At 55.8% G+C, this 27155-nt stretch overlaps 2 protein-coding genes across 10 annotated transcripts; both read right to left on the bottom strand.

Annotated features, from left to right (window-relative positions):
• Window positions 1-76: 76 nt before the first annotated feature.
• Window positions 77-10972, bottom strand: JOSD2 (Josephin domain containing 2). 9 transcript variants are annotated; one of them, XM_058042273.1, is made up of 5 exons: window positions 10925-10953; window positions 7845-8064; window positions 5534-5659; window positions 3087-3281; window positions 77-186 (listed from the first exon to the last, which is right to left on the bottom strand). In XM_058042273.1, the coding sequence occupies exons 1-5, from the start codon at window positions 10944-10946 to the stop codon at window positions 87-89; spliced, it is 663 nt and encodes a 220-aa protein (XP_057898256.1). In that variant the 5' UTR covers window positions 10947-10953; the 3' UTR covers window positions 77-86. The 9 variants fall into 9 exon arrangements, 1 of the variants encoding a protein (XP_057898256.1); XR_009115698.1 differs by lacking the exons at window positions 77-186; window positions 3087-3281; window positions 7845-8064 and adding an exon at window positions 3339-3452 and having other exon boundaries at window positions 10925-10972; XR_009115696.1 differs by lacking the exons at window positions 77-186; window positions 3087-3281; window positions 7845-8064 and adding an exon at window positions 3464-3627 and having other exon boundaries at window positions 10925-10972.
• Window positions 10973-11294: 322 nt separating this feature from the next.
• On the bottom strand, window positions 11295-26174 carry ASPDH (aspartate dehydrogenase domain containing). The gene is made up of 7 exons (XM_058042263.1): window positions 26120-26174; window positions 23601-23742; window positions 19847-19931; window positions 17626-17775; window positions 14817-15049; window positions 11440-11591; window positions 11295-11332 (listed from the first exon to the last, which is right to left on the bottom strand). The coding sequence occupies exons 1-7, from the start codon at window positions 26172-26174 to the stop codon at window positions 11295-11297; spliced, it is 855 nt and encodes a 284-aa protein (XP_057898246.1).
• Window positions 26175-27155: the final 981 nt, after the last annotated feature.

Genomic DNA, 27155 nt, shown 5'->3' with positions numbered 1-27155 from the left:
GGTGTGTCACTCAGGTGTCCCCAGGAGTCCCCCAGGTGTCCCCAGCTGTCCCCAGGTGTGTCCCCAATGTCCCCAATGTCCCGCTGTCACTCTGCTCTCAGCCAGCTCCCCGCCTCCTCCACGTCGCGCGTCACCACCAGCAGCAGCTCCGAGGGCGCCGGGGCCAGCGCCGAGCGCAGGAACTCCCTGGGGACACACAGGGGACAGACAGGGGACAAACAGGTGAGAATGAGGTGAGAGACAGGTGACAATGAGGGGACAAACAGGTGACAGACAGGTGGCAAACAGGTGACAAACAGGTGACAACTAAGTGACAACGAGGTGACAAACAGGTGACAACGAGGTGACAAACAGGTGACAACGAGGTGACAATGAGGGGACAAACAGGTGACAGACAGGTGACAATGAGGGGACAATGAGGTGACAATGAGGTGACAAACAGGTAACAAACAAGTGACAATGAGGTGACGACATGATGACAACGAGGTGACAAACAGGTGACAACGAGGTGACAGGTGACAATGAGGTGACAAACAGGTGGCAACCAGGTGACAACGAGGTGACAAACAGGTGACAAACAGGTGACAACACGGTGACAGACAGGTGACAATGAGGTGACGACATGATGACAACGAGGTGACAAACAGGTGACAATGAGGTGACAAACAGGTGACAAACGAGGTGACAAACAGGTGACAATGAGGTGACAATGAGGTGACAACGAGGTGACAATGAGGTGACAACGAGGTGACAACAAAGTGACAAACAGGTGACAAACAGGTGACAACACGGTGACAAACAGGTGACAGGTGACAACGAGGGGACAAACAGGTGACAGACAGGTGACAACGAGGTAACAACGAGGGGACGAACAGGTGACAACAAAGTGACAAACAGGTGACAGACAGGTGACAACACGGTGACAACAAGGTGACAAACGGGACAAACAGGTGACAACACGGTGACAATGAGGTGACAAACAGGTGACAACACAGTGACAATGAGGTGACGACAAGATGACAAACAGGTGTCCCCAGATGTCCCCAGGTGCCTCCAGGAGCGACCGAGAGCCCCCAGGTGTCCCCAAAGTGTCCCCAAAGTGTCCCCAGGTGTCCCCAGCTGCCATCCAGGTCTCCCCAAGTGCCATCCAGGTGTCCCCAAAATGTCTCCAGGTGCCACCCCAAGAGCCCCCAGATGCCACCCGAGATGTCCCCAAAGTGCCACCAAATCCCACCCCAGTGTCCCCAAATTGTCCCCAGATGCCACCCCAATGTCCCCAGGTGCCCCCAGATGCCACCCAAGGTGTCCCCAAAGTGTCCCCGAAGTGCCACCAAATCCCGTCCAGGTGTCCCCTGATGCCATCCCAATGTCCCCAAGCGCCATCCAGGTGTCCCCAGATGTCCCCTGGTGCCATCCAAATGTCCCCTGGTGCCATCCAGGTGTCCCCAAAATGTTCCCAGGTGCCTCCAGGTGTCCCAAAGTGCCATCAGGAGCCCCCAGATGCCACCCAAGATGTCCCCAAAGTGCCCCTGAAGTGCCACCAAATCCCACCCCAGCGCCCCCAAACCGTCCCCAGCTGCCACCCCAATGTCCCCAAACTGTCCCCAGGTGTCACCTGAGCTGCGGCTCCGCCCCGGTGCGGGTGGGCGTGGCCAGCTCGGAGTCCAGGTGTCCCCAAAGTGTCCCCGAAGTGCCACCAAATGCCACCCCAATGTCCTCAAACTGTCCCCAGCTGCCACCCCAATGTCCCCAATGTCCCCAGGTGTCCCCGATGCCACCCCAATGTCCCCAAGTGCCACCCAGGTGTCCCAAAGTGCCACCAGGAGCCCCCAGATGCCACCCGAGATGTCCCCAAAGTGCCACCAAAGCGCCACCAAATCCCATCCAGATGTCCCCAGGTGCCACCCCAATGTCCCCAGGTGTCCCCGAGTGCCATCCAAATGTCCCCAGGTGTCCCAATGTGTCCCCAAAGTGCCACCAGGACCCCCCAAATGTCCCCAGACGCCACCCAAAGAGCCCCCAAAGCGCCACCAAATCCCACCCAAACTGTCCCCAGGTGCCACCCCGATGTCCGCAGGTGCCATCCCAATGTCCCCAAGTGCCACCCCGATGTCCCCAAAGTGTCCCCAGGTGCCACCCCAATGTCCCCAAGGTGTCCCCAGGTGCCACCCCAATGTCCCCAGGTGCCACCCCAATGTCCCCAAGGTGTCCCCAGGTGCCACCTGACCTGCGGCTCCGCCCCGATGCGGGTGGGCGTGGCCAGCTTGGAGTCCAGGTGTCCCCAAAGTGTCCCCAAAGTGTCCTCAAATCCCATCCTGGTGTCCCCAATGTCCCCGGGTGTCCCCAAGTGCCATCCAGGTGTCCCCAAAGTGTCCCCAGATGTCCCCAAAGTGCCACCAAGAGCCCCCAGATGTCCTCAGATGCCACCCGAGATGTCCCCAAAGTGCCACCAAATCCCACCCAATCTGTTCCCAAGGTCCCCAAGTGCCACCCCGATGTCCCCAGGTGCCACCCCGATGTCCCCCAGGTGTCCCCCAGGTGTCCCCAGGTGCCACCTGAGCTGTGGCTCCGCCCCGATGCGGGTGGGCGTGGCCAGCTCGGAGTCCAGGTTGTAGAAGGTGTCCCCAAAGTGTCCCCAAGGAGGTGTCACCAATGTCCCCAAATCCCACCCTGGTGTCCCCAAATCCCATCCAGGTGTCCCCAGATGCCACCCCAACGTCCCCAAGTGCCATCCAGGTGTCCCCAGGTGTCCCAATGTCTCCCCAAGTGCCACCAGGAGCCCCCAGATGCCACCCAAGATGTCCCCAAAGTGCCACCAAATCCCACCCTGGTGCCCCCAAAGCCCATCCAGGTGTCCCCAGGTGCCACCCCAATGTCCCCCAGGTGTCCCCAGGTGCCACCTGAGCTGCGGCTCCGCCCCGATGCGGGTGGGCGTGGCCAGCTTGGAGTCCAGGTTGTAGAAGGTGTCCCCAAAGTGATCCAAAATCCCATCCAGGTGTCCCCAGCTGCCACCCCAATGTCCCCAGGTGTCCCCAAAGTGTCCCCAGGTGCCACCCCGGTGTCCCCAAGGTGTCCCCAGGTGCCACCTGAGCTGCGGCTCCGCCCCGATGCGGGTGGGCGTGGCCAGCTTGGAGTCCAGGTTGTAGAAGGCGGCGCCGAAGGGGCGCACGCAGAGCCAGTGGGGGCGGCGCAGGGGCAGCGCCAGCGCGCCCAGGGACACCCGCGAGGGCACGTTCAGCAGGAAGCCCAGCACGCGGGGCACCGCCAGGCGCTCCAGGGGGCTGCGGAGGGGTTAATTAATTAATTAATGCATTAATTGGGTCATTACTTAATGGGTCATTAAAGAGTGGGAAAAGGGGAAGGGAATTGGGTCTGGGGTCCCCAGGGACACCCGCGAGGGCACATTCAGCAGGAAGCCCAGCACGCGGGGCACCGCCAGACGGTCCAGGGGGCTGTGGAGGAGTTAATTAACTAATTAACGCGTTAATTGGGTCATTAAAGAGTGGGAAATGGCGGTGGGAAAAGGAAAAGGGGAAGGGAATTGGGTCTGGGGTCCCCAGGGACACCCGCGAGGGCACGTTCAGCAGGAAGCCCAGCACGCGGGGCACGCACAGACGGTCCAGGGGGCTGCATTAATAATTAATTAATTAATTAATTAATTAACTCGTTAATTGAGTCATTAGTTAATGGGGAATGAGTGGGAAATGGGGAAGGCAATTGGGTCTGGGGTCCCCAGGGACACCCGCGAGGGCACGTTCAGCAGGAAGCCCAGCACGCGGGGCACCACCAGATGGTCCAGGGACCTGCGTTAATTAATAAATAAATTAATTAATTAACTCGTTAATTGGGTCATTAGTTAATGGGGAATGAGTGGGAAATGGGGAAGGGAATTGGGTCTGGGGTCCACAAGGGCACGTTCAGCAGGAAGCCCAGCACGCGGGGCACACACAGACGGTCCAGGGGGCTGCATTCATTAATTAGGTGGTTAATTAATTAATTAACGCGTTAATTGGGTCATTAGTTAACGGGGAATTAAAGGGAAGGGAGCGGGAAATGGCGGTGGGAAAAGGGGAAGGGAATTGGGTCTGGGGTCTCTCGTTCGGTTAATTTGGGTCTGGGGTCTCTCTCATTCTGTTAATTTGGGTCTGGGGTCTCTCGGATTCGGTTAATTTGGGTCTGGGGTCTCAGGGAATTTGGGGAATTGGGTCTGGGGTCTCTCAGTGAATTGGGTCTGGGGTCTCTCTCATTCCCTTAATTTGGGTCTGGGGTCTCTCAGGGAATTGGGTCTGGGGTCTCTCCCGTTCGGGTAATTTGGGTCTGGGGTCTCTCGGTGAATTGGGTCTGGGGTCTCTCTCGTTGGGTTCATTTGGGTCTGGGGTCTCAATGAATTGGGTCTGGGGTCTCTCTCATTCCCTTAATTTGGGTCTGGGGTCTCAGGGATTTGGGGAATTGGGTCTGGGGTCTCTCGGTGAATTGGGTCTAGGGTCTCTCTCATTCGGTTAATTTGGGTCTGGGGTCTCCCGGGGAATTGGGTCTGGGGTCAGTCCCGTTCGGTTAAATTGGGTCTGGGGTCTCAGGGAATTTGGGGAATTGGGTCTGGGGTCTCGTTCGGTTAATTTGGGTCTGGGGTCTCATTCGGGGAATTGGGTCTGGGGTCTCTCTCGTTGGGTTCATTTGGGTCTGGGGTCTCGTTTGGTTAATTTGGGTCTGGGGTCTCTCGGTGAATTGGGTCTGGGGTCTTGGATAATTTGGGTCTGGGGTCTCCCGGGGAATTGGGTCTGGGGTCAGTCCCGTTCGGTTAAATTGGGTCTGGGGTCTCAGGGAATTTGGGGAATTGGGTCTGGGGTCTCGTTTGGTTAATTTGGGTCTGGGGTCTCGTTTGGTTAATTTGGGTCTGGGGTCTCTTGGGGAATTGGGTCTGGGGTCTCTCGGATTCCGTTAATTTGGGTCTGGGGTCTCTCGGATTCCGTTAATTTGGGTCTGGGGTCTCAGGGAATTTGGGGAATTGGGTCTGGGGTCTCTTGGATTTGGTTAATTTGGGTCTGGGGTCTCTCAGTGAATTGGGTCTGGGGTCTCTCTTGATCGGTTCATTTGGGTCTGGGGTCTCAGGGAATTTGGGGAATTGGGTCTGGGGTCTCTCATTCGGTCAATTTGGGTCTGGGGTCTCAGGGAATTTGGGGAATTGGGTCTGGGGTCTCTCATTCGGGTAATTTGGGTCTGGGGTCTCCCTCGTTGGGTTCATTTGGGTCTGGGGTCTCTCGTTCGGGTAATTTGGGTCTGGGGTCTCTCGGTCAATTGGGTCTGGGGTCTCTCATTCCGTTAATTTGGGTCTAGGGTCTCTGGGTTCATTTGGGTCTGGGGTCTCATTGGGTCAATTTGGGTCTGGGGTCTCAGTTAATTTGGGTCTGGGGTCTCTCTCGTTGGGTTCATTTGGGTCTGGGGTCTCTCTCGTTTGGTTCATTTGGGTCTGGGGTCTCCCTCGTTGGGTATTTTGGGTCTGGGGTCTCTCGGTGAATTGGGTCTGGGGTCTCACCGCCGCTTGTCCCACCACACGGCCGCCAATCCCAGCATGCCCAGCGCCGCCATCACCACGTTGACGTCATAATTGCCCAATCCCAGCAGGCTCCGGTGGGGGTTGGGCCGCGAGTTCGGGGCCAACCTGGGGGGAACTTCCGGGTGAGACCCCTCCCCAAATTAACCCTGAGCATCCCCGCGACCCCCCCCGAGACCCCAGACCCAATTTGGGGAGGGGAATTCCCCCCTGAGAGACCCCAGACCCAATTGGATCCCTTAAAGCGCCAATGGGATCCCTCAAAGCAATGACGTCATTTTAAATGGGGAAACCCCCTCCCCAAATTTGGGAAATCCCTCAAGACCCCTCCCCAAATTAACCCTGAGCCTCCCTGGGACCCCACTGGAGACCCCAGACCCAATTTGGGGAGGGGAATCCCCCCCTGAGAGACCCCAGACCCAATTGGATCCCTTAAAGAACCAATTGGGGATCCCACAAAGCAATGACGTCATTTTAAATGGGGAAACCCCACCCCAAATATGGGAAATCCCTCAAGACCCCTCCCCAAATTAACCCTGAGCCTCCCTGGGACCCCACTGGAGACCCCAGACCCAATTTGGGGAGGGGAATCCCCCCCGAGAGACCCCAGACCCAATTGGATCCTGTAAAGAACCAATTGGGGATCCCTCAAAACAATGACGTCATTTTAAATGGGGAAACCCCCCCTGAGACCCCTCCCCAAATTTGGGAAATCCCTCAAGACCCCTCCCCAAATTAACCCTGAGCCTCCCTGGGACCCCAGACCCAATTTGGGGAGGAGAATCCCCCCTTGAGAGACCCCAGACCCAATTGGATCCCTTAAAGAATCAATTGGGGATCCCTCAAAGCAATGACGTCATTTTAAATGGGGAAACCCCACCCCAAATTTGGGAAATCCCTCAAGACCCCTCCCCAAATTAACCCGGACATCCCCAGAGACCCCAGACCCAATTTGGGGAGGGGAATCCCCCCCTGAGAGACCCCAGACCCAATTGGATCCCTTAAAGAACCAACTGGGGATCCCACAGAGCAATGACGTCATTTTAAATGGGGGAAATCCCCCCTGAGACCCCTCCCCAAATTAAGGGATCCCTCTGAGACCCCTCCCCAAATTAACCCTGAGCCTCCCTGGGACCCCACTGGAGACCCCAGACCCAATTTGGGGAGGGGAATCCCCCCCTGAGAGACCCCAGACCCAATTGGATCCCTTAAAGAACCAATTGGGGATCCCTCAAAGCAATGACGTCATTTTAAATGGGGAAATCCCCCCTGAGACCCCTCCCCAAATTCAGGAACCCCTCTGAGACCCCTCCCCAAATTCAGAAACTGCCTTGAGACCCCTCCCCACAGCCTTGAGACCCCTCCCCAAATTCAGGAACCTCTCCGAGACCCCTCCCCAAATTCAGGGATCCCTCTGAGACCCCTCCCCACAGCCCTGAGACCCCTCCCCAAATTCAGAGACCCCTCTGAGACCCCTCCCCAAATTCAGGAAACCATTCTAGGACCCCTTCCCACCCCCTTGAGACCCCTCCCCAAATTCAGAAACTGCCTTGAGACCCCTCCCCAAATTCAGGAACCCCTCTGAGACCCCTCCCCAAATTCAGGAACCCGTCTGAGACCCCTCCCCAAATTCAGGAACCCCTCCCCACAGCTTTGAGACCCCTCCCCAAATTCAGGAACCCCTCCGAGACCCCTCCCCAAATTCAGGAAACCATTCTAGGACCCCTCCCCACAGCCTTGAGACCCCTCCCCAAATTGAGAAACCCCTCTGAGACCCCTCCCCAAATTCAGAAACTCCCCCAAACCCCATCCAAACCCCCTCCCACCACCCCGAGACCCCTCCCCATTGCCCCCATTGCCCCCGGGCCCCTTGCCCGAATTGGGTCTGGGGTCTCACCGCTGGCAGATGCGGTCGGCCTGGGCCTGGCTGAGCCAGGGCCGCTGCAGGAGCCTGGGGAGAGACCCCTCCCCACAGCCCCAAACCCACCCAGGACCCCTCCCCAAATTCAGAAACTGCCTTGAGACCCCTCCCCAAATTCAGAAACTCCCCTGAGACCCCTCCCCAAATTCAGGAAACCATTCTAGGACCCCTCCCCAAATTCAGAAACCCCTCTGAGACCCCTCCCCAAATTCAGGAACCCCTCTGAGACCCCTCCCCACAGCCTTGAGACCCCTCCCCAAATTCAGAAACTCCCCCAAACCCCCTCCAAACCCCCTCCCACCACCCCGAGACCCCTCCCCATTGCCCCCAGCACCCCCGGGCCCCTTGCCCGAATTGGGTCTGGGGTCTCACCGCTGGCAGATGCGGTCGGCCTGGGCCTGGCTGAGCCAGGGCCGCTGCAGGAGGTTGTTGAGGGCGTGCAGGGCGCAGAGCTGCCGGCGCTGCCGCTCGTGGTACGGCACCCCCGGGACCCCAGACCCAAATCCGGGCAGCCTCCCCTCCCCCACCTCGGGGAGATCCTGCTGATCCTCCCCCAGGACCCCCCCCAAATCCAGGGAGGCCTGGGGGGCTGCTGGGGGGGGAGAGAGTGGGAAATGTGAGACCCCAGACTCAAAATTTGGGGAGACCCCCTCCTCGAATTCCTCGCCAAAAACTCCCTCAAATTCCCCCCAAATTTACTGCAAGACCCCTCCTCAAATTCCCCCAAAATTCCCTCAAATTCCCCCCAAATTTTCCATGAATTTCCTACAAGAACTCTCCCCAAATTCCCCCCAAGACCCCTCCTCAAATTCCCCCAAAATTCCCTCAAATTCCCCGCAAATTTTCCATTAATTTCTCTCAAGACCCCTCCCCAAATTCCCCCAAATTCCCCCCAAGACCCCTCCTCAAATTCCCCCAAAATTCCCTCAAATTCTCCCCAAATTTTCCATGAATTTCCTCCAAGACCCCTCCCCAAATTCCCCCCAAGACCCCTCCCCAAATTCCCTCCAAAACCCCCCAAGACCCCTCCTCAAATTACCCCAAAATTCCCTCAAATTCCCCCCCCAAATTTTCCATGAATTTCCCCCAAGACCCCTCCTCAAATTCCCTCCAAAACCCCCCAAGACCCCTCCCCAAATTCCCCCAAATTCCCCCCAAGACCCCTCCCCAAATTCCCTCCAAAACCCCCCAAGACCCCTCCTCAAATTTCCCCAAATCCCCCCCGAGACCTCTCCCCAAATTCCCCCCAAAGATTCCCCAAATTCTCTACCAGACCCCTCCCCAAATCACCTCAAGACCCCTCCTCAAATTCCCCCAAAATTCCCTCAAATTCCCCCCAAATTTTTCATTAATTTCCTCCAAGACCCCTCCCCAAATCACCTCAAGACCCCTCCTCAAATTCCCCCAAAATTCCCTCAAATTCCCCCCCAAATTTTCCATGAATTTCCTCCAAGACCCCTCCCCAAATTCACCCAAATTCCCCCCAAGACCCCTCCTCAAATTCCCTCCAAAACCCCCCCAGACCCCTCCTCAAATTCCCCCAAAATTCCCTCAAATTCCCCCCAAATTTTCCATGAATTTCCCCCAAGACCCCTCCCCAAATTCCCCCAAATTCCCCCCAAGACCCCTCCTCAAATTTCCCCAAATCCCCCAAGACCCCTCCCCAAATTCCCCCAAAATTCCCTCAAATTCCCCGCAAATTTTCCATGAATTTCCTCCAAGACCCCTCCCCAAATTCCCCCAAATTCCCCCCAAGACCCCTCCTCAAATTCCCCCAAATTCCCTCAAGACCCCTCCTCAAATTCCCCCTAAATTCCCCGCAAATTTTCCATGAATTTCCTCCAAGACCCCTCCCCAAATTCCCCCAAATTCCCCCCAAGACCCCTCCTCAAATTCCCCCAAATTCCCTCAAGACCCCTCCTCAAATTCCCCCCAAATTCCCCCCAAATTTTCCATGAATTTCCCCCAAGACCCCTCCCCAAATTCCCCCCAAGACCCCTCCTCAAATTCCCCCAAAATTCCCTCAAATTCCCCCCAAATTTTCCATAAATTTCCTCCAAGACCCCTCCCCAAATTCCCCCAAAATTCCCTCAAATTTCTGCCAAGACCCCTCCCCAAATTCCCCCAAATCACCCCAAGACCCCTCCTCAAATTCCCCCAAAATTGCCTCAAATCCCCCCCAAATTTTCCATGAATTCCCGCCAAGACCCCTCCCCAAATTCCCCCAAATTCCCCCCAAGACCCCTCCTCAAATTTCCCCAAACCCCCCCCGAGACCTCTCCCCAAATTCCCCCCAAAGATTCCCCAAATTCCCTCCCAGACCCCTCCCCAAATCACCTCAAGACCCCTCCTCAAATTCCCCAAAACTTCCATCAAATCTCCCCTGAGACCCTTCCCCAAATTTCCCTCAAATCCCCCCAAGACCCCTCCCCAAATTTCCCCAAAATTTCCCCAAATTCCCCCCAAGACCCCTCCTCAAATTCCCTCCAAAACCCCCCAAGACCCCTCCTCAAATTCCCCCAAAATTCCCTCAAATTCCCCCCAAATTTTCCATTAATTTCCTCCAAGACCCCTCCTCAAATTCCCCCAAAATTCCCTCAAGTCATCCCTGAGACCCCTCCCCAAATTCCCCTCAAGTCATCCCGAGACCCCTCCTCAAATTTCCCCAAAATTTCCCCAAATTCCCCCCAAGACCCCTCCTCAAATTCCCCCAAAAATTCCCTCAAGTCATCCCTGAGACCCCTCCCCAAATTCCCCTCAAGTCATCCCGAGACCCCTCCCCAAATTCCCCCCAAAAAGGCTTCAAATCACCCCTGAGACCCCTCCCCAAATTCCCCCAAAATTCCCTCAAAATCCCCCCAAAATTTCACCAAATCTCCTCCAAGACCCCTCCCCAAATTCCCCCAAATTCCATCAAATCCCCCCCGAGACCCCTCCCCAAATTCCTGACACCCCCAAATTCCCCTCAGGAACCCCAAAACCCCTCCAGACCCCTGAGACCGCCCCCAAAATCCCCTCAAAATCCCTCCCAGAGACCCCCCAGAACCCCCTAAATCCCCCTCAAGCCCCCTCCCCAAATTCCTGACACCTCCAAATTCCCCCAGGACCCCTCTCCAAATTCTTGACACCCCCAAAGTTACCCCAAAATCCCTCAAATCCCCCCAAAATCCCCTCAAAATCCCTCCCAGCACCCTTCAAACCCCCTCCCCAAATTCCTGACACCCTCAAACCCTCCCCGGACCCCCCAAAATCCTCTCGGGACCCCCCAAAACCCCCTCAGGCCTCCCCAGCCCTTCCGCCCTCCCGGGCCCTCAGCGCGGCCTCCGCCTCCCTTCGCCCCCAAATCCCCTCCGGACCCCCCAAAAACCTCCCCGAGCCCTTCCTGAGCCCCCCAAGACCCCCCAGAACCCCTCAGGACCCCCCAAAATCCGGCTGGGCCGCCCCCTCCTCACCCCGCGCGTCCTCCAGGGCCATGGCGGCCTCTGCCCCCTCAGGGCCGCGGACTACAACTCCCGTCGTGCTTTGCGAGGCGCTGACCAATCAGAACGCGCCGCTCACCTCCCGCCTCAGCGTCTGACCAATCAGCGCTTTGACCTTCTTTCTGTGATGCTTTGCACCGCCGCGTTAACCAATCAGTGGTGATAACGCTTCTCCCGGCAGTTCTTCAACCAATCAGATCGCGCCTCTTCCCCGCCGCCATTTTAAGAAGGGCGCCACCACCTCCAGGCCTTGCCAGGTCTTTATTGTCCCCAAATTGTCCCCAAAATGTCCCCAAATCGTCCCCAAGTCGTCCCCCGCGGGTTTTTTTCCCGCCGTTCCTCCTCAGCAGAGCTTGACGCAGCCGCCGTGTCCCGTGCAGGCTGCGGGGAGGGCAACAGAGTGAGCGGGCCTGAGGTGGCACAGGTGACACCGAGGGGTGGCACAGGTGACACCGAGGGGTGGCCCAGGTGACACTGAGGTGACAAACCCTGCACGCTGCTCCAGAAGCTGTGGCGGGTGGCGCTGCCGGTGACGCGGCCGGGCTCGGCGGGGTTGCGGCGGGTGCTGGTGACGGTCAGCGAGCGGCCGCGCTCGGGGACGGCGGTGACCTCGACGTCGATGATGTGACAGTCGGGGACACTGAGGGGACATTGGGGACACTGAGAGTGACAGTGATGTGACCTCGATATCGATGATGTGACAGTCGGGGACACTGAGGGGACAGGGACAATGTGGCAGTCGGGGACACTGAGGGGACATTGGGGACACTGAGGGGACACTGAGAGTGACAGTGATGTGACCTTGATATCGATGATGTGACAGTCGGGGACACTGAGGGGACACTGAGAGTGACAGTGATAGGGACATTGGGGACACTGAGGGGACATTGGGGACATTGGGGACGCTGACATTGGGGACACTGAGGGGACATTGGGGACATTGACAGGGACATTGGGGACACATCGACAGTGATGAGGTGACAGTCGGGGACACTGTGAGGGGACATTGGGGACACTGAGAGTGACACCAATGTGACCTTGACAGTGATAATGTGACAGTCAGGGACACTGAGGGTGACAGTGACAGGGACATTGGGGACACTGAGGGTGACAGTGACAGGGACATTGGGGACACCTCAGCAGTGATGAGGTGACAGCTGGGGACACTGAGGGGACATTGGGGACACTGAGGGGACGTTGGGGACACTGTGAGTGATCACTGGGGACATTGGGGACATCCATGAGGTGACAGTCAGGGACACTGAGGGGACATTGGGGACACTGAGGGTGTGTGACCTCCACAGTGATGATGTGACAGTTGGGGACACTGTGAGGGGACAAGGACAGGGACAATGTGACAGTTGGGGACACTGAGGGGACACTGGGGACACTGAGGGGACATTGGGGACGCTGACATTGGGGACACTGAGGGGACATTGGGGACACATCGACAGTGATGAGGTGACAGTCGGGGACACTGTGAGGGGACATTGGGGACACTGAGGGGACATCGATGATGTGACAGTCGGGGACACTGAGGGGACACTGAGAGTGACAGTGATAGGGACATTGGGGACATTGGGGACACTGAGGGGACATTGGGGACATTGACAGGGACATTGGGGACACATTGACAGTGATGAGGTGACAGTTGGGGACACTGTGAGGGGACAGGGACAGGGACAATGTGACAGTCGGGGACACTGAGGGGACATTGGGGACACTGTGAGTGATCACTGGGGACATTGGGGACATCCATGAGGTGACAGTCAGGGACACTGAGGGGACATTGGGGACACTGAGGGGACAATAGGGACACTGAGGGGACAGGGACATTGGGGACATTGGGGACATTGGGGACACTGTGAGTGATAATTGGGGACATCCATGAGGTGACAGTCAGGGACACTGAGGGGACACTGGGGACACTGAGGGTGTGTGACCTCCACAGTGATGGTGTGACAGTTGGGGACACTGTGAGGGGACAGGGACAGTGACAATGTGACGGTTGGGGACACTGAGGGGACAGTGGGGACATCGATGAGGTGACAGTCGGGGACACTGCGGACAGTGACAGGGACACTGAGGGGACATTGGGGACATTGGGGGGGACATTGGGGTGGCACTGGAGGGACAATGAGGGGACAGAGGTGACACAAAGAGGTGACACAGGTGACACAGGTGACACAGAGACGACACGGGTGACACTCAGAGGATACAGATGACACACAGGAGGTGACACAGGTGACACTCAGGTGACACACAGGTGACACTCAGGTGACACAAGTGACACAGAAGGTGACACACAGGAGGTGACACAGGTGACACTCAGGTGACACACAGGTGACACAGGTAACATTCAGGTGACACAGGTGACACAGGTGACACACAGGTGACACACAGGTGACACACAGGTGACACAGGAGGTGACACAGGTGACACACAGGAGGTGACACAGGTGACACACAGGTGACACAGGAGGTGACACAGGTGACACACAGGAGGTGACACAGGTGACACACAGGTGACACACAGGTGACACAGGTGACACTCAGGTGACACAGGTGACACACAGGTGACACACAGGTGTCACTCAGGTGACACACAGGTGACACAGGTGACACGCAGGTGACACACAGGTGACACACACAGCACAGGTGACACACAGGTGACACTCAGGTGACACACAGGTGACACAGGTGACACTCAGGTGACACAGGTGACACACAGGTGACACACAGGTGACACTCAGGTGACACACAGGTGACACACAGGTGACACAGAAGGTGACACAGGTGACACACAGGTGACACAGAAGGTGACACACAGGTGACACACAGGAAGTGACACAGGTGACACAGGTGACACACCTGGGGTCGGCCACCAGGTGGGCGGTGACGCCGTCGAAGCCCAGGCAGTGACAGTGTTGGGGACACAGGAGGGGACACACAGGTGACACTCAGGTGACACAGGAGGTGACACACAGGTGACACAGGTGACACACAGGTGACACACAGGCGACACACAGGTGACACAGAAGGTGACACAGAAGGTGACACAGAAGGTGACACAGGTGACACAGGTGACACTCAGGTGACACTCAGGTGACACTCAGGTGACACACAGGTGACACAGGTAACACTCAGGTGACACAGGTGACACAGAAGGTGACAAAGGTGACACGCAGGTGACACTGAGGTGACACAGGTGACAGGTGACACACAGGTGACACAGGTGACACACAGAAGGTGACACACAGAAGGTGACACACAGGCGACACTCAGGTGACACAGGTGACACAGGTGACACACAGGTGACACACAGGTGATACAGAAGGTGACACACAGGTGACACAGGTGACACACAGGGGGTGACACACAGGTGACACACAGGTGACACACAGATGACACACAGGTGACACTCAGGTGACACACAGGTGACACAGGTGACACACAGGTGACACACAGATGACACACAGGTGACACAGAAGGTGACACAGATGACACACAGGTGACACTCATGTGACACTCAGGTCACACAGGTGACACAGATGACACACAGGTGACACACAGATGACACACAGGTGACACAGGTGTCACTCAGGTGACACACAGGTGACACACCTGGGGTCGGCCACCAGGCAGGCGGTGACGCCGTCGAAGCCCAGGCAGTGACAGTGTTGGGGACACACAGGTGACACAGAAGGTGACACAGGTGACACACAGGTGACACACAGGTGACACAGAAGGTGACACACAGGTGACACAGAAGGTGACACAGGTGACACACAGGTGACACACAGGAGGTGACACAGGTGACACTCAGGTGACACAGGTGTCACTCAGGTGACACACAGGTGACACACCTGGGGTCGGCCACCAGGCGGGCGGTGACGCCGTCGAAGCCCAGGCGCGGCGCTGCCACCGCGGCGGCCGCCATGGTGTTGACGTTGTTGGGGACGAGGGGACAGAGCGGGCGCAGGGGACCCTCGTAGAGCACCGTCCGTGTCCCCGAGGCCACCGCGGCCGCCACGCGCGGGGACAGCCAGCCCTGGGGACGGAAACTGCCGGGGGACTTGGTCATTGTCACCTTCAGCGCCTGCGGGGACACAGGGACATTGTCATTGTCACCTCAGGAACATTGTCATTGTCATTGTCACTGTCATTGTCACTGTCACTGTCACAGCCAGCCCTGGGGACGGAAACTGCCCGGGGACTTGGTCATTGTCACCTTCAGCGCCTGCGGGGACACAGGGACATTGTCATTGTCACTGTCATTGTCACTGTCATTGTCACTGTCACTGTCATTGTCACTGTCATTGTCACAGCCAGCCCTGGGGACGGAAACTGCCGGGGGACTTGGTCATTGTCACCTTCAGGGCCTGTGGGGACACAGGGACATTGTCATTGACATTGTCATTGTCACCTCAGGGGACAGTCAGGGCCATTGTCATTGTCCCCTCTGGGGACACAGGGCACAGCCAGAGGATGAGATCAGGGGACAGTGTCGGGATGGGCCTGCAGTGTCCCCAATGTCCCCAATGTCACCTGCAGCGTCCCCGCGCTGTCCATGCAGGCGATGTCCCCAGTGTCCCCGATGTCCGCAATGTCCCCAATGTCACCTGCAGCGTCCCCGCGCTGTCCATGCGGGCGATGTCCCCAGTGTCCCCGATGTCCCCAATGTCCCCAATGTGACCTGCAGTATCCCCGCGCTGTCCATGCGGGCGATGTCCCCAGTGTCCCCAATGTTCCCACTGTCCCCAATGTCCCCCATTGTCCCCAGTGTCCCCATTCCCCCCATTGTCCCCAATGTCCCCGTTGGTGTCACCTGCAGTGTCCCTGCACTGTCCATCCTGGTGATGTCCCCAATGTCCTCAGTGTCACCTGCAGCATCCCCGCGCTGTCCATGCGGGCGATGTCCCCAATGTCCCCATTACCCCCAATGTCCCCAATGTCCCCAATGTCCCCAATGTCCCCAGTGTCCCCATTGGTGTCACCTGCAGCGTCCCCGCGCTGTCCATGCGGGCGATGTCCCCAATGTCCCCAGTGTCCCCAATGTCCCCAATGTCCCCAATGTCCCCAATGTCCCCAGTGTCCCCATTGGTGTCACCTGCAGCGTCCCCGCGCTGTCCATGTGGGCGATGTCCCCAATGTCCCCAGTGTCCCCATTACCCCCAATATCCCCAGTGTCCCCATTGTTCCCAATGTCCCCAGCAGTGTCCCCAATGTCCCCAGCAGTGTCCCCAGTGTCACCTGCAGCGTCCCCGCACTGTCCATGTGGGCGATGTCCCCAGTGTCCCCGATGTCCCCAGTGTCCCCAATGTCCCCATTACCCCCAATGTCCCCAATGTCCCCAATGTCCCCAGTGTCCCCAATGTCCCCATTACCCCCAATGTCCCCATTACCTCCAATGTCCCCAATGTCCCCAGTGTCCCCAGTGTCCCCAATGTCCCCATTACCCCCAATGTCCCCAATGTCCCCAATGTCCCCAATGTCCCCATTACCCCCACTGTCCCCAGTGTCCCCAATGTCCCCATTACCCCCAATGTCCCCAGTGTCCCCAGTGTCCCCGTGGGTGTCACCTGCAGCGTCCCCGCGCTGTCCATGCGGGCGATGTCCCCAATGTCCCCAATGTCCCCATTACCCCCAATGTCCCCAATGTCCCCAATGTCCCCAATGTCCCCAGCAGTGTCCCCAATGTCCCCAGCAGTGTCCCCAGTGTCACCTGCAGCGTCCCCGCACTGTCCATGCGAGTGATGTCCCCAGTGTCCCCAATGTCCCCAATGTCCCCAATGTCCCCAATGTCCCCAGTGTCACCTGCAGCGTCCCCGCGCTGTCCATGCGAGTGATGTCCCCAATGTCCCCATTACCCTCAATGTCCCCATTACCCCCAGTGTCCCCAATGTCCCCATTGTCCCCAGTGTCCCCAATGTCCCCATTACCCCCAATGTCCCCAATGTTCCCAATGTCCCCAACGTCCCCAATGTCCCCAGCAGTGTCCCCAGTGTCACCTGCAGCGTCCCCGCGCTGTCCATGCGGGCGATGTCCCCAATGTCCCCATTACCCCCAATGTCCCAAATGTCCCCAATGTCCCCAGTGTCCCCAATGTCCCCAGTGTCCCCAGTGTCACCTGCAGCGTCCCCGTGCTGTCCATGTGGGCGATGTCCCCAATGTCCCCAATGTCCCCAATGTCCCCATTACCCCCAGTGTCCCCAATGTCCCCAGTGTCCCCGTTGGTGTCACCTGCAGCGTCCCCGCGCTGTCCATGCGGGCAATGTCCCCAATGTCCCCATTACCCCCAATGTCCCCAATGTCCCCAATGTCCCCATTACCCCAATGTCCCCATTACCCCCACTGTCCCCAATGTCCCCAATGTCCCCATTGATGTCCCCAGTGTCCCCATTACCCCCACTGTCCCCAATGTCCCCAGTGTCCCCAGTGTCCCCATTACCCCCAATGTCCCCAATGTCCCCATTACCCCCAATGTCCCCATTACCCCCAATGTCCCCATTACCCCAATGTCCCCATTACCCCCACTGTCCCCAATGTCCCCAATGTCCCCATTGATGTCCCCAGTGTCCCCATTACCCCCACTGTCCCCAATGTCCCCAGTGTCCCCAATGTCCCCATTACCCCCACTGTCCCCAATGTCCCCAGTGTCCCCGTTGGTGTCACCTGCAGCGTCCCCGCGCTGTCCATGCGCGCGATGTCCTCGCAGCCCCACAGCGCCCCCCGGGGCACGTACAGGGTGTGGCCCCCGCGCGCCGCCGCCGCCCGCAGCCGCCCCTCGGTGACGGCGTCCGCCAGCACCGTGGGCGAGCCCAGCTGGGGACAGTGGGGACAGTGGGGACATTGGGGGCAACGAGGGGATTGGGGACATTGCGGGGAATGGAGATAGTGGGACATTGGGGACATCGGGGACAATGGAGGGACTGGGGACATTGGGGGGATTGGGGACATTGGGGACATTGAGAATAATGGGGGGAATGGGGACATTGGGGACAATGGGGGGATCGGGGACATTGGGGGGAATGGAGATATTGGGACATTGGGGACATTGGGGACAATGGAGGGACTGGGGACATTGGGGGGATTGGGGACATTGAGAATAATGGGGGGAATGGGGACATTGGGGACAATGGAGGGACTGGGGACATTGGGGACATTGGGGGGATTGGGGACATTGGGGACATTGAGAATAATGGGGGGAATGGGGACATTGGGGACAATGGAGGGACTGGGGACATTGGGGGGATTGGGGACATTGGGGACATTGAGGACATTTGGGACATTGGGGAATGGGGACATTGGGGCATTGGGGTCAATGGGGGCATTGGGGACATTGGGGACATTGCAGTCAACGGGGACATTGGGGGTTTGGGGACGTTGGGGACATTGGGGACACTGAGACATTGGGGACAATGGGGGGATTTGGGATAATGGGGGGATTGGGGACATTGGGGACATTGTGGGGGGTTGGGGAAAATGGGGACATTGCGGGGGGTTGGGGACATTGGGGAATTGGGGACATTGGGGGTATTGGGGTCAATGGGGGTGCTGGGGACATTGGGGACATTGGGGACATTGGGGGTATTGGGGTCAATGGGGGTGCTGGGGACATTGGGGAATTGGGGACATTGGGAACATTGAGAATAATGGGGGGGTTGGGGACATTGGGGACAATGAGGGGATTTGGGACAATGGGGGGATTGGGGACATTGGGGACATTGAGAATAATGGGGGGAATGGGGACATTGGGGGTAATGAGGGGATTGGGGATAATGGCGGGATTGGGGACATTGGGGACATTGAGGACATTGGGGACATTGGGGGTTTGGGGACGTTGGGGACATTGGGGACACTGAGACATTGGGGACAATGGGGGGATTTGGGATAATGGGGGGATTGGGGACATTGGGGACATTGCGGGGGGTTGGGGACAGTGGGGACATTGCGGGGCGTTGGGGACATTGGGGACATTGGGGACATTGGGGGTATTGGGGACAATGGGGACAATGGGGACAATGGGGGGATTGGGGACATTGGGGGTATTGGGGTCAATGGGGGTGCTGGGGACATTGGGGACATTGCAGTCAATGGGAACATTGGGGGTTTGGGGACGTTGGGGACATTGGGGACACTGGGACATTGGGGATAATGGGGGGACTGGGGACATTGGGCTTGGTGACAGTGTGTGCCAGCGCCATGGGGGACCCCAGGTGGGGACAATGGGGACATTGGGGACATTAGGGACATTGGGGGAAATGGGGATAATGGGGGAAATGGGGACATCAGGGACACTGGGGACAATGGGGACATTGAGGGGATTGGGGACATGGAGAATAATGGGGGGAATGGGGACATGGGGACATTGGGGACAATGGGGGGGGGTTTGGGGACATCAGGGACATTGGGGACATTGAGGGGATTGGGGACATGGAGAATAATGGGAGGAATGGGGACATTGGGGACATTGGGGGGTTTGGGGACATCAGGGACATTGGGGACATTGGGGGGAATGGGGACATTGGGGACATCAGGGGGAATGGGGTCAATGGGGCATTGAGGACAATTTGGGACATTTGGGGACATTGGGGACATCGAGGACATTGGGGACATTGGGGGGGATTGGGAATATTGGGGACACTGGGGACAATGGGGTCTGTGGGGGGAATGGAACATTGAGGACATGGGGAGGTTGGGGACATTGGGGACATCGGGGACATTTGGGACTTAGGGGACAGCGGAGGGATTTGGGGACATCGGGGACATTTGAGGGGTTTGGGGACATGGGGGACATTGGGGGATTTGGGGACATGGGGACATTGGGGGATTTGGGGACAATGGGGACATTGGGGGGGATTTGGGGACATCAGGGCCAGGTGCGCGGTGTCACCATGAGGTCGGCGTGTCCCAGGATGTCCTCGCCGTGCTCCTGTGTCACACACGGGTGTGCCACCTCCACCACCAGGTCCACCCCCCTGGGGACAGCGTTGGGGACATTGGGGACAATGGGGACAATGGGGACATTGGGGACATTGGGGACGTTGGGGACAATGGGGACATTGGGGACAATGGGGACAATGGGGGGATTGGGGACATCAGGGACATTGGGGGGGCATTGGGGACATTTGGAGGATTGGGGACAACGGGGACATCGGGGGATTGGGGACATTTGGGGACATTTGGGGACATTGGGGACATCGGGGACATTGGGGACGTTGGGGACATTTGGAGGATTGGGGACAATGGGGACATCAGGGGGATTGGGGACATTTGGGGACATTTGGGGACATTGGGGATGTTGGGGACATCAGGGGGATTGGGGACATCGGGGACATTGGGGGGGCATTGGGGACATTTGGAGGATTGGGGACAACGGGGACATCGGGGGATTGGGGACATTTGGGGACATTTGGGGACATTGGGGACATCGGGGACATTGGGGACGTTGGGGACATTTGGAGGATTGGGGACAATGGGGACATTTGGGGACATTGGGGGTGTTTTTTTTTTCCCTGTTTTTTTGGGGGTATTTTGGGACGTTTGGGGTGAAACTGGGAGGTTTTGGGATGGATTTTGGGTATTTGAATTTGGGGTGAATTTGGGACTTTTTTGGGGACATCTTTGGGGTGAATCCGGGACATTTTGGGGACAGTTTTGAGGTAAATATGGGACATTTTGGGGGTGAATTTGGACAATTCTGGGGACACTTTTGGGGTGAATTCAGGACATTTTTTGAGAGATTTTGGGGGTGAATTCGGGACATTTTTGGGGTGAATTCCGGACATTTTTGGGGTACATCCAGAATAGTTTTGGGGTGAATTTGGGACATTTTTGGGTTGAATTCCGGACATTTTTGGGGTACATCCAGAATAGTTTTGGGGTGAATTTGGGACATTTTTGGGGTGAATTCAGGACATTTTTTTGAGAGATTTTGGGGGTGAATTCGGGACATTTTTGGGTTGAATTCCGGACATTTTTGGGGTACATCCAGAATAGTTTTGGGGTGAATTTGGGACATTTTTGGGGTGAATTCAGGATATTTTTGGGATAGATTTGGGATACTTTTGAGGTGAATGCGGGCAGTTTTTGGGGTGAATTTGGGACATTTTTGGGAGATTTCTGGGAAATTTTTGGGATTAATTTGGGACATTTTGGGGTACATTTTTGGGGTGAATCCAGGAAGTTTTGGGGTGAGTCCAGGATATTTTGGGGATATTTTTGAGGTGAATTCGGGATATTTTTTGGACATTTTTGAGGTGAGTCTAAGATATTTTTGGGGTGAATTTTGGACAATTTTTTGGATATTTCTGGGGCGAATTCTGAACATTTTTTGGGACATTTTTGGGGTGAATCTGGAATATTTTTGGGGTGAATTCCGGACATTTTTGAGACACTTTTGGGGTGAATTTGAGAAAATTTTGGGGTGAATCTGGGTGGTTTTGGGATGAATTTGGGACATTTTTGGGGAAATTTTTGGGGGTAAATCCGGGACATTTTTGGGGTGAATTCCGGACGATTTCGGGACATTTTTGGGGTGAATTCGGACCATTTTTTGGGACATTTTTGCGTTGAATTCGGGACATTTTTGAGACATTTTTCGGGACATTTTTGGGGTGAATTCCGGATATTTTTGGGACATTTTTGGGGTCAATTCGGGGCACTTTTAGGGACATTTTCGAAGTGAATCCGGGACATTTCTGGGGACATTTTTGTGGTGAATTTAGGATATTTTGGGGACATTTTTGGGTTGAATTTAGGACATTTGGGGGGTGAATTCCGGACATTTTGGGGACATTTTTGGGGTGAATTCCGGACATTTTGGGGACATTTTTGGGTTGAATTTAGGACATTTTGGGGACATTTTGGGGGTGAATTCCGGACATTTTGGGGACATTTTTGGGTTGAATTTAGGACATTTTGGGGACATTTTTGTGGTGAATTTAGGACATTTTTGTGGTGAATTTAGGACATTTTTGGGACATTTTTGTGGTGAATTCTGGACATTTTGGGGACATTTTTGGGGTGAATTCCGGACATTTTGGGGACATTTTTTGGGTTGAATTTAGGACATTTTGCGGACATTTCTGTGGTGAATTTAGGACATTTTGGGGACATTTTTGGGTTGAATTTAGGACATTTTGGGGACATTTTTGTGGCGAATTTAGGACATTTTGGGGACATTTCTGGGGTGAATTTAGGACATCTTGGGGACATTTTTGGGGACATTTTTGAGACATTTTTCGGGACATTTTTGGGGTGAATTCCGGATATTTTTGGGACATTTTTGGGGTGAATTCCGGATATTTTTGGGACATTTTTGGGGTCAATTCGGGGCACTTTTAGGGACATTTTCGGAGTGAATCCGGGACATTTCTGGGGACATTTTTGGGGTGAATTTAGGATATTTTAGGGACATTTTTGGGGTCAATTCGGGGCACTTTTAGGGACATTTTTGGGGTGAATTTAGGATATTTTTGGGACATTTTTGGGGTCAATTCGGGGCACTTTTAGGGACATTTTTTGGTGAATCCGGGACATTTCTGGGGACATTTTTGTGGCGAATTTAGGACATTTTGGGGACATTTTTGTGGTGAATTTAAGACATTTTGGGGACATTTTTGGGTTGAATTCCGGACATTTTGGGGACATTTTTGGGTTGAATTTAGGACATCTTGGGGACATTTTTGGGGACATTTTTGAGACATTTTTCGGGACATTTTTGGGGCGAATTCCGGATATTTTTGGGACATTTTTGGGGTCAATTCGGGGCACTTTTAGGGACATTTTCGAAGTGAATCCGGGACATTTCTGGGGACATTTTTGTGGTGAATTTAGGACATTTTGGGGACATTTTGGGGGTGAATTCCGGACATCTTGGGGACATTTTTGGGGTGAATTCCGGACATCTTGGGGACATTTTTGGGGTGAATTCCGGATATTTTTGGGACATTTTTGGAGTCAATTCGGGGCACTTTTAGGGACATTTTCGAAGTGAATCCGGGACATTTCTGGGGACATTTTTGTGGTGAATTTAGGACATTTTGGGGACATTTTTGGGTTGAATTCCGGATATTTTGGGGACATTTTTGGGTTGAATTCCGGACATCTTGGGGACATTTTTGGGGACATTTTTGAGACATTTTTCGGGACATTTTTGGGGCGAATTCTGGATATTTTTGGGGCATTTTGGGGGTCAATTCGGGGCACTTTTAGGGACATTTTCGAAGTGAATCCTGGACATTTCTGGGGACATTTTTGTGGTGAATTTAGGACATTTTGGGGACATTTTTGGGGTGAATTCCGGACATTTCGGGGACATTTTTGGGTTGAATTTAGGACATTTTGGGGGTGAATTCCGGACATTTTGGGGACATTTTGGGGTTGAATTCCGGACATCTTGGGGACATTTTTGGGGACATTTTTGAGACATTTTTCGGGACATTTTTGGGGTGAATTTAGGACATTTTGGGGACATTTTTGGGGTGAATTCCGGACATTTTGGGGACATTTTTGGGGTGAATTTAGGACATTTTGGGGACATTTTTGGAGTGAGTTTAGGACATTTTGGGGACATTTTTGGGGTTGAATTTAGGACATTTTGGGGACATTTTTGGGTTGAATTCGGGCCGTTTCGGGTCCCTCACGTGGTGGGCAGGTCGCTCAGGTCGCGCAGGCGCAGAGCGGGCGGCAGCGCCTCCAGCGCCTCCCAGCGGCGAGCCCAGACAAAGGCGAGGGACAGACCGACGGACGGACCGTGCGACAGCAGCTGCGACACCAGGAACTGCCCTGGGGACAGCAGTGTCACCTCATTGTCACCTCCCTGTCACCTGTGTGACCTCCCTGTCACAGCCCTGGGACAGCCCTGTCACCTCCCTGTCACAGCCCTGGGACACAGGGACCGCGACAGACCGACGGACGGACCGTGCGACAGCAGCTGCGACACCAGGAACTGCCCTGGGGACAGCAGTGTCACCTCATTGTCACCTCCCTGTCACCTGTGTCACCTCCCTGTCACAGCCCTGGGACAGCCCTGTCACCTCCCTGTCATCACACTGTGACACAGGGACAGGGACAGACCGACGGACGGACCGTGGGGACATCGGGGACAGCAGTGTCACCTCCCCCTGTGACACCAGGAACGGTCCTGGGGACATCGGGGACATTGGGGACAGCCCTGTCACCTCCTCCCTGTCACCTCCCCCCTGTGACACCCTGGGGACATCGGGGACAGCATTGTCACCTCCCTGTCACGTGTGTCACCTCCTCCCTGTCACCTCCCCTCTGTGACATCAGGAACGGCCCTGGGGACATCGGGGACATTGGGGACAGCAGTGTCACCTCCCCTCTGTGACACCCTGGGGACATCGGGGACAGCATTGTCACCTCCCTGTCACATGTGTCACCTCCTCCCTGTCACCTCCCCTCCGTGACACCAGGAACGGCCCCGGGGACATCTGGGACATTGGGGACAGCCCTGTCACCTCCTCCTGTCACCTCCCCTCTGTGACACCAGGAACGGCCCCGGGGACATCGGGATTGTCATTGTCACCTCCCCCTGGCGCCTCCTGTCGCCTCCCAATGTCCCCAGTGTCCCCTCCCAGTTCCTCCCAATGTCCCCAGTGTCCCCTCCCAGTCTGTCCCAGTCCCTCCCAGTGTCCCCAATGTCCCCTCAGTGTCCCCTCCCAGTCGCTCCCAGTCCCGCGCTCTCTGCATCCCAGTATAAACCAGTATAACCCAGTATACAGCATATCCCAGTCCATCCCAGTTTATCCCAGTCCCTCCCAGTGTCCCCAATGTCCCCGGTGTCCCCTCCCAGTTCATCCCAGTCCCCTCCAGTCCCTCCCAATGTCCCCTCAGTGTCCCCTCAGTGTCCCCTCTCAATGTCCCCAGTGTCCTCCCAGTTTCCCCCCAGTTCCTCCCAGTTCATCCCAGTCCCTCCCAGTGTCCCAAATGTCCCCTCAATGTCCCCTCCCAGTCTGCCCCAGTCCCTCCCAGTGTCCCCAATGTCCCCTCAATGTCCCCTCAGTGTCCCCTCCCAGTTTGTCCCAGTTCCCTCCCAGCGTCCCCAGTGTCTCCTCCCAGTTCGTCCCAGTTCCCTCCCAGTGTCCCCAGTGTCCCCAATGTCCCCTCAGTGTCCCCTCAGTGTCCCCTCTCAATGTCCCCGGTGTCCCCCCCAGTTCATCCCAGTCCCTCCCAGTGTCCCCAATGTCCCCTCCCAGTTCATCCCAGTTCCCTCCCAGTGTCCCCAATGCCCCCTCAATGTCCCCTCAGTGTCCCCTGCCAGTCTGTCCCAGTCCCTCCCAGTGTCCCCAGTGTCCCCTCCCAGTTCATCCCAGTCCCCTCCAGTCCCTCCCAGTGTCCCCTCCCAGTCCCTCCCAGTCCCGAGCTCTCTGTACCCCAGTATAAACCAGTATAACCCAGTATACAGCATATCCCAGTCCATCCCAGTTTGTCCCAGTTCTCTCCAGTTCCCCCCAGTCCCTCCCAGTATAAACCAGTACTGAGCTCTCCATATCCCAGTATAAACCAGTCTATCCCAGTATAAACCAGTATAAACCAGTATAAATCAGTATAACCCAGTATAAACCAGTATAACCCAGTATACAGTACATCGCAGTCCATCCCAGTTTGTCCCAGTTCCCTCCAGCTCCCCCCAGTCCCTCCCAGTATAAACCAGTACTGAGCTCTCCATATCCCAGTATAAACCAGTCTATCCCAGTATAAACCAGTCTATCCCAGTATAAACCAGTATGCCCAGTTTGTCCCAGTCGCTCCCAGTACGGAGCTCTTTGTATCCCAGTATAAACCAGTATCCCTGGTCCATATAACCAGTATAACCCAGTCCATCCCAGTATAACCCAGTATAAACCAGTCCCTCCCAGTATATCCCAGTCCATCCCAGTATAAACCAGTATATCCCAGTCCATCCCAGTATAACCCAGTAAAACCAGTATAACCCAGTATATCCCAGTCCATCCCAGTATAATCCAGTATAAACCAGTCCCTCCCAGTCCATCCCAGTATAAACCAGTATAAACCAGTATAATCCAGTCCATCCCAGTATATCCCAGTCCATCCCAGTATAACCCAGTATAAATCAGTCCATCCCAGTATATCCCACTATAAACCAGTATAAACCAGTATCTCCCAGTATCCCCAGTACCGAGCTGTCCGTATCCCAGGATCCCGACGCGCCGAGTCCGCGGCTGCTCCTCCATGGCCTGGGGCGGCCAATTAACGCTAATTAACGCTAATTAACCCCTGAGTAACACCAACTAACCCCTAATTAACACTCATTAACCCCGAATTAACCCCCAATTAACCCTAATTAACCCCCAATTAACCCCCAATCACCCTACTCAACCCAAACTAACACTCATTAACCCCAAGTAACGCTAATTAACCCCAAACTCCCTTAATTAACCCTCAAGACTCCTAATTAACCCCATAAATTCTCCTAATTAACCCCAATTTCCCCTAATTATGCCCCAAACCGCCCTGATTAAAACCCTGAATTCCCCTCATTAACCCCTAACCTTCTAATTAACACCTAATTAAGCCCCAAACCCTACTAATTAACCCCCCAAACCCCTTAATTAACCCCCAAACCCCTTCAATTAAGCCCAAACCCCCTTCAATTAACCCCAAACCCCCTTAATTAATGCCCAAACCGCCCTAATTAACCCGCACTCACTAATTAGCGTTCGCTCCCCTCCCCCCACTGCGCCCTTTGCCCCCCCCGCCCCTCCCCCCCCCCGCGGGGCACTTCCGGGTGTGGGCGGGGCCTGAGGACAAGGGGGCGGAGCCTGGGTCGATTTGTGGGCGTGGCCAGGAGCACATTGGGGCGTGGTCTGAATTAATTTGTGGGCGTGGCTTGTGGGGTTTGAGGGCGTGGCCTGAGCCTACTTGAAGGCCTTTGTGGGCGGGGCTTGGAGCTCTTTGTGGGCGGGGCTTGGAGCTCTTTGTGGGCGGGGCTTGGAGCCAATTGGGGGTAGGGGGAGACTCCCAATTGTGGGTGGTTCCATTTTCTGGAGGGGGGGGGGGGTCGCGCCCTTAGGGCCCCAAATTTTGGGTGAGGGGTTCACAAATTTTGGGACGATCCATTTTTGGAGGGGGGGTTATGTTCCTTGTATCCCCAAATTTTGGGAGGGGTCCTCAATTTTTGGGCAGTTCCATTTTGTTTTGGTGGGGGTCGTGCT

This window comes from Melospiza georgiana, chromosome 30 (assembly GCF_028018845.1).
Source record: "Melospiza georgiana isolate bMelGeo1 chromosome 30, bMelGeo1.pri, whole genome shotgun sequence".
Taxonomy (NCBI): Eukaryota; Metazoa; Chordata; class Aves; order Passeriformes; family Passerellidae; genus Melospiza; species Melospiza georgiana.
This window is presented reverse-complemented; position numbering and strand designations above follow the sequence as displayed.